The sequence below is a fragment of the Mixophyes fleayi genome, unplaced genomic scaffold, assembly GCF_038048845.1.
Source record: "Mixophyes fleayi isolate aMixFle1 unplaced genomic scaffold, aMixFle1.hap1 Scaffold_243, whole genome shotgun sequence".
NCBI lineage: Eukaryota > Metazoa > Chordata > Amphibia > Anura > Limnodynastidae > Mixophyes > Mixophyes fleayi.
Window position 1 is genome coordinate 116,809 of NW_027446556.1, and position 6,202 is coordinate 123,010.

The 6,202-nt window shown below is 47.0% G+C and overlaps 5 protein-coding genes across 5 annotated transcripts; 3 read left to right on the forward strand and 2 right to left on the reverse strand.

The window, feature by feature from the left end:
* Positions 1-510: 510 nt before the first annotated feature.
* Positions 511-822, forward strand: LOC142124247 (histone H4). The gene has a single exon (XM_075194235.1). The coding sequence runs from the start codon at positions 511-513 to the stop codon at positions 820-822; it is 312 nt and encodes a 103-aa protein (XP_075050336.1).
* A 588-nt stretch (positions 823-1,410) lies between these two features.
* Positions 1,411-4,153, reverse strand: LOC142124266 (histone H3). Its single transcript, XM_075194253.1, has 2 exons — positions 4,042-4,153; positions 1,411-1,942 (listed from the first exon to the last, which is right to left on the reverse strand). Exon 2 carries the CDS (start codon positions 1,927-1,929, stop codon positions 1,519-1,521), a length of 411 nt encoding a protein of 136 aa, XP_075050354.1. The 5' UTR covers positions 1,930-1,942; positions 4,042-4,153; the 3' UTR covers positions 1,411-1,518.
* On the forward strand, positions 3,243-4,002 carry LOC142124265 (histone H1.5-like). The gene has a single exon (XM_075194252.1). It carries the CDS (start codon positions 3,243-3,245, stop codon positions 3,927-3,929), a length of 687 nt encoding a protein of 228 aa, XP_075050353.1. The 3' UTR covers positions 3,930-4,002.
* Positions 4,154-4,710: 557 nt separating the features above from the next.
* LOC142124264 (histone H2A type 1-like) lies at positions 4,711-5,321 on the reverse strand. Its single transcript, XM_075194251.1, has one exon. It carries the CDS (start codon positions 5,304-5,306, stop codon positions 4,914-4,916), a length of 393 nt encoding a protein of 130 aa, XP_075050352.1. The 5' UTR covers positions 5,307-5,321; the 3' UTR covers positions 4,711-4,913.
* Positions 5,322-5,601: 280 nt separating this feature from the next.
* LOC142124242 (histone H2B 1.1-like) lies at positions 5,602-6,151 on the forward strand. The gene has a single exon (XM_075194231.1). The coding sequence runs from the start codon at positions 5,623-5,625 to the stop codon at positions 6,001-6,003; it is 381 nt and encodes a 126-aa protein (XP_075050332.1). The 5' UTR covers positions 5,602-5,622; the 3' UTR covers positions 6,004-6,151.
* The last annotated feature ends 51 nt before the right edge of the window (positions 6,152-6,202 follow it).

The window sequence follows — 6,202 nt, forward strand, 5'->3', positions numbered from 1 at the left end:
TAATTAAGAGAAGGAATTTGATAAAGCCAGAGAAGTACACAGATGCCAGCGAACATATTTTGCTCAGCTTACTTTGTAGAGGATTAGTCTTTGGGTTTTTACTACAAATACTACATTGTGAACTATCATAATGATTATCTTGTAGCTTAAACCACTAGAATGTTTTACATTTACATAATATGCAGTCAAACAACCAAAAACCGCGCACACAGCCATGTACAATCGATCAACTAAAGGAGACATTAAATTGCTTTACTTCGTAAGCTATACACTGCAAACAATAGGAGCGACTGAGCGGGAATTTTAAATTCGCAAACGGTTGAGCGCTCAGCGAATCAGTGATAAGGGGGGAACCGAAGCCCGCGTCACACAACGTACAAAGAACCGCTGCCTACTGGACACGCCCCCTTCCTCTTATGTCCCCTATCAGGTCCGACCCAGCTGCATAAAAGAAGCTTGTTGCGCAGCTAAACTGTATCAGTTGGAACATTTTTGACTGAAAGTTACATCATGTCTGGACGCGGTAAAGGAGGCAAGGGGCTCGGGAAAGGCGGTGCTAAGAGGCACAGGAAGGTTCTCCGTGATAACATCCAGGGCATCACTAAACCAGCTATCCGTCGTTTAGCTCGTAGGGGAGGTGTGAAGCGCATCTCTGGGCTCATCTACGAGGAAACCCGCGGTGTCTTGAAGGTCTTCCTGGAGAATGTGATCCGTGATGCCGTCACTTACACAGAGCACGCAAAGAGAAAGACTGTCACAGCCATGGATGTCGTGTATGCCCTGAAACGTCAGGGTCGCACTCTGTACGGATTCGGAGGCTAATTTCTTTGTCTATCCCATTACAAACCACAAAGGCCCTTCTAAGGGCCGCCCACTATGTCTGTAAAGAGCTGTACGACTAATGTCCAGGACCGTGAGAGGTTTAGCTCCCTAATATCACGTTACACACACACCTATGATTACTTGTTTCTGCACAATACTGTGATTATCGACGCCATCGTTCAGTCTGTAATTTATATTAGCTATAATGGGGCCACATCGATTTCATCCCGTGTATAAATTGAGCGGTCTAATCTGTTTACAGCATGCGTCTACTAATTTATACCCCCACATGCTGCTTGCCATATTTGGGTGGATGTGCAAGTGAATCACTACCCCGGAACCCGCTTGCTCTTTGGAGCCACCCACCTTTTCCCGAGATATTGTGTAAAAGGCTGTTGGCTTTGGGAGGGGAATGTTGACGGATTCTCGTGAATTGCACAGTATTACCAGAGGGAACAAAGGAAACGAGTCAGACGTGGACAACAACGGCCCAGTGTTAATTATCTAATCGCGCTGATCATATAGAATATGTGTAATTAGAATCCACATCGGCAAACAAAATGCAGAGATTTTACACATAGATAATAACTTCTGATTAAAATGTTACTACACAGAATAATGCTGCAGCTCGTTTAGAGAAAGATTTGGTGGCTCTGAAAAGAGCCTTTGTGCTGTGTGTAAGTCAGTGCCGAGTCCTTATGCCCTCTCCCCTCGGATCCTGCGGGCCAGCTGGATGTCTTTGGGCATGATGGTCACCCTCTTAGCGTGGATGGCGCACAGGTTGGTGTCCTCGAAGAGCCCCACCAGATAAGCCTCGCTGGCCTCTTGCAGAGCCATGACAGCCGAGCTCTGGAAGCGCAGGTCGGTCTTGAAGTCCTGGGCGATCTCCCGCACCAAGCGCTGGAAGGGCAGCTTGCGGATCAACAGCTCAGTGGACTTCTGGTAGCGGCGGATCTCCCTCAGAGCGACGGTGCCTGGCCGGTAACGGTGAGGTTTCTTCACACCACCGGTAGCTGGGGCGCTCTTCCGGGCGGCTTTAGTTGCCAGCTGCTTGCGGGGAGCTTTCCCACCGGTGGACTTACGAGCGGTCTGCTTGGTCCTGGCCATAGTTCTACTGATTCTATAAAGAATATAAGATGCAGATTCTTAACAATCCTATTTATACAGTGTGCTGCAATGCAATTGGATGAGTTAAGAACGCCCTTCAAATTGATTGGCTTAAAAACTGCGTCTTAACTTTCAAAATGCCCGCCTAAATTCTTTGCTTATTACTTGACTCGTAATTTTTAATATTATATATTATTATAACTTAAGAAGGCCTGGCAAGCTCTCGAATTAAATGATGTGTAATAATAAAAAATTAAGTGTTTCCAGTCACGATAATTACAATGTATGTAAAAAAGCTATCCACATTGACCACACGGGGGTGCCATTGCATCACATTCAGCGAAGACGAGAGGGATAATAACTAGGGATAGTAAAAGGATTCGAACCACGTCAGGGAATATAATCACTTTTGTAGATCTATATTTATGCCTTGTTGATAATGACAAACACGGGTTTTAAATTATCGATCTGAAATCACTGTGCAATTATTTGTATTTGTGATCCAATGTTTTCCTGCTCTTCTTGGAGTCTCCACGGCCGAGGCCTCTGCTGGAGGCTTTGATTGTTTCAGACATTTTTCCCGCACAAAACCAAACCACTGGTGACCTGGGGTCACTATATATCCGAATACGTAGGTGGCTATAATAGCCCTGGACAATGCCTTTTCATTACATCAGGTGGTTTGCTTAGCAAAAATTCGATTAATGTCCCCTTCCTCCCAATGCCAACTGAAGGGGATGAAGGGAAGCTGGACAAGTTACCAGCAGTTCCCGCAGACCGCAAGGGGTTGTTGAGATGACCTGAACACAACAAGCTGTGTTTGTCTGTGAACATCTGCAGTCGTTTCTACCTGTGGCAGCTGACTATCTCAAGCTCTAGGCTGCTGGTAATCATCTATTGAGAGTTATCTGGTAGGACCCTGCCATTAATGTATGGATAAGAGAGATGAGACCCGTTGTAGATGGTAAAGAGGTCGGATATGTTTTTAGTACCTTTGATAAGCTTACTCAGCAGCAAATGTCAGCACATGATTTACAGCTGACAAGCTGGAGAACGAGCAGACACTATCATATGTCCTATAAAGGTCTCATTACTTCCCTCAAAAGAAACACAAAAGAGATCGCAGACATCCTGGAACTGCAGAGAAGGAATAGTGGGCGTGGCTTCGCTATCCACCAATAAACACAGCGGCTGGTTCTTTATCTCAGCCAATGGCCGCATATCCCTGAGCTGTATATAAATTCTTGGTTGAACAAGTCCTACAACTAAACGTGTCAGTTTGAGCATAGAGTCATAGTCATTTGTATTGGAGGATGTCTGAGCCAGTCCCAGCCGCAGCGCCTGCTGCTCCAGCAGAGGCCCCCGCCAAGAGTAAGCGGCCCAAGAAAGCAGCTTCAGCAGGATCCATGAAGAGCAGCAAAGCGTCCGGTCCCAGCGTGTCTGAGCAGATTGTAAAGGTGGCAGCTGCATCCAAGGAGCGTAATGGGATTTCCCTGGCCGCTGTGAAGAAAGCTCTGGCTGCCGGAGGATACGATGTGGAGAAGAACAACAGCCGCCTGAAGTTGGCGATCAAGAGCTTGGTGACCAAAGAAACCCTCATCCAGGTGAAAGGCAGCGGTGCCTCCGGCTCCTTTAAGCTGAACAAGAAACAGTTGGACAGCAAGGACAAGGCGGTGAAGAAGGCAGCAGTGGCCAAAGCCAAGAAAGTATCCAAGTCCCCCAAGAAGGCTCCGAGCGCATCCAAGAGCCCTAAAAAGGCGAAAAAACCGGCAGTTGCCAAGAAGGCTGCAAAAAGCCCAAAGAAGCCAAAAGTCGCTGTGAAATCCAAGAAGGTGGCCAAGAGCCCGGCCAAGAAGGCAGCGAAGCCTAAAGTGACCAAGAGCCCGGCCAAGAAGGCGGCTAAGCCTAAAGTGGCCAAGAAGGCAGCGAAGCCTAAAGTGACCAAGAGCCCGGCTAAGAAAGCAGCGAAGCCCAAGAAGACAGCTCCTAAGAAGAAGTAAAACTGCAGATCCGCACTCCGGTGCCCCGTTACACAAAGGCTCTTTTGAGAGCCACCCACTCGGTCTTGACTGAGCTATAATGTACCCCCCCCATCCATCCTCTATCTTTTACCCTGTGGTGGTGACTGCTTCTGGCTCAACAAAGCAGATGTGAACCCCTTATGGTCCCCGGTAACAAATACCTCCAGACATCTGACTAGTTTACACACACATTGATAGTTACATACACATAACGTCAGTGCACCGTGACAATGGTTATTTTCTATAAGCAATTATGTCGCTCTTCTACACCCCGTGTGTAGCTTCATAAACCGTTTACTGCCCCTGAACAAAATGAGCAAAGGACGGAAACTCCTTATGTTTATATTACGGGATTATTTTCTTACTAGGTCATACGCTATACAACTGCTACCTATTGGACGGTTATGTCAGATTATTTAAATCCAGTGATTATCATCAAGTATTTGTTATCGACACCATAGGAAGCTTGTATTGGTCTCCGATTCACTGTGCTGACAAGTGTCATACACCGTAGTAACGTATCTCTTATATACTATTACTGTGTGTAAATCAATACTACCACCGTGTGATCAGTAGTGACGTCTGCCGTTTATCAGATACATTGTAATTTTTAAGATTGTTTACAATAAATGGTTTTCTAGTCTTTCAACTTTAATTCGGGAGCCTGTCAGGTCTTACGTAGGTAAAATTCTAATAGTAATATTATCGCTTCAGATTTAAGTGGTAAGCAAAATATAAAGCAGGCGTTCTGAAGGACGCAAGGAATATTAAATGAAAGTTTGAAGGACTGAACAGCAGAATCTGAGGAGAAAAGGCTGTTTCTCGTCTAGCTCAATAGTAAAACTGTCAGTGAGCTTCCGACTATCCAGATAAAGCAATAAGTAATGTATAAAGCTCTCGCAAGAAAATGTGGGTGGCCCTGAAAAGAGCCTTTGTGTTGTGGGGGTGTCAGTGGGGAGTAAATCACTTGCTCTTAGCTGCCTTGTGGCTCTCGGTCTTCTTGGGCAGCAGCACGGCCTGGATGTTGGGCAGGACGCCTCCCTGGGCGATCGTCACCCCACCGAGCAGCTTGTTTAGCTCTTCATCGTTGCGCACAGCCAGCTGCAGGTGGCGGGGGATGATGCGGGTCTTCTTGTTATCACGGGCGGCATTTCCTGCCAACTCCAGAATCTCAGCCGTTAGGTACTCGAGCACGGCGGCCAGATAGACAGGAGCTCCGGCTCCCACACGCTCGGCATAATTACCCTTTCTCAAAAGACGGTGAACACGTCCAACTGGAAACTGAAGCCCAGCCCGAGATGAGCGAGTCTTGGCCTTAGCCCGGGTCTTTCCGCCTTGTTTGCCTCTACCAGACATTTTCAGTTGCGTATTTCGTAATAAACTACTGTGATTAAACTCCTCCCTCATCCTTTTATTTATACCTTTCAGTGACAAACTCCTGCATCTCTGATTGGTCTGTTTTCGGACTAGCCAATGCAGCTGATGTTCAGGTATCCACCAATCCGTATAAGATAGAGGTGGGTATGATATTGAAACACATCACATGACATGACTAGCCAATAGCATATAGAGCTGGATATAAGTCTTATTTACATGGGCTGCCTATAAATAGGGCGATTGTGGGAGGTGCAAGTAATAGTCGCTGACTCACTGACCAGTATTTGTTTTAAGAATGCCTGATCCAGCAAAGTCTGCTCCTGCGGCCAAAAAGGGCTCCAAGAAAGCCGTGACCAAGACCCAGAAGAAAGATGGGAAGAAGCGTAGAAAGACCAGGAAGGAGAGTTATGCTATCTACGTGTACAAGGTGCTGAAGCAGGTCCACCCTGATACCGGCATCTCCTCCAAGGCCATGGGTATCATGAACTCCTTTGTTAATGACATTTTTGAGCGCATCGCAGGAGAAGCCTCCCGCCTGGCTCACTACAACAAGCGCTCCACCATCACCTCCCGGGAGATCCAGACCGCTGTGCGTCTACTGCTGCCCGGTGAGCTGGCCAAGCACGCCGTGTCTGAGGGCACCAAGGCCGTCACCAAGTACACCAGCGCCAAGTAATCTGCAAATTCCTCCTTTCCGAGTTGCCACAAAGGCTCTTTTAAGAGCCACCCAAATCTTCTTAATCGAGGCTATGACACTTGTTGGATCCCGCTGCTCTTTGTGTTCCTTGCAAACACAAGCCCACGTGCAGCTCTTACTGTCCGGGTACCCGTCTATAAACATAACGTGTTCGCTTTCAGCAAACATGAATGAAATG

Coding starts and splice junctions, on each gene's coding strand:
- LOC142124247 (XM_075194235.1), top strand. CDS start 511: ATGTCTGGACGCGGTAAAGGAGGCAAGGGGCTCGGGAAAGGCGGTGCT.
- LOC142124264 (XM_075194251.1), bottom strand. CDS start 5,306: ATGTCTGGTAGAGGCAAACAAGGCGGAAAGACCCGGGCTAAGGCCAAG.
- LOC142124265 (XM_075194252.1), top strand. CDS start 3,243: ATGTCTGAGCCAGTCCCAGCCGCAGCGCCTGCTGCTCCAGCAGAGGCC.
- LOC142124242 (XM_075194231.1), top strand. CDS start 5,623: ATGCCTGATCCAGCAAAGTCTGCTCCTGCGGCCAAAAAGGGCTCCAAG.
- LOC142124266 (XM_075194253.1), bottom strand. CDS start 1,929: ATGGCCAGGACCAAGCAGACCGCTCGTAAGTCCACCGGTGGGAAAGCT.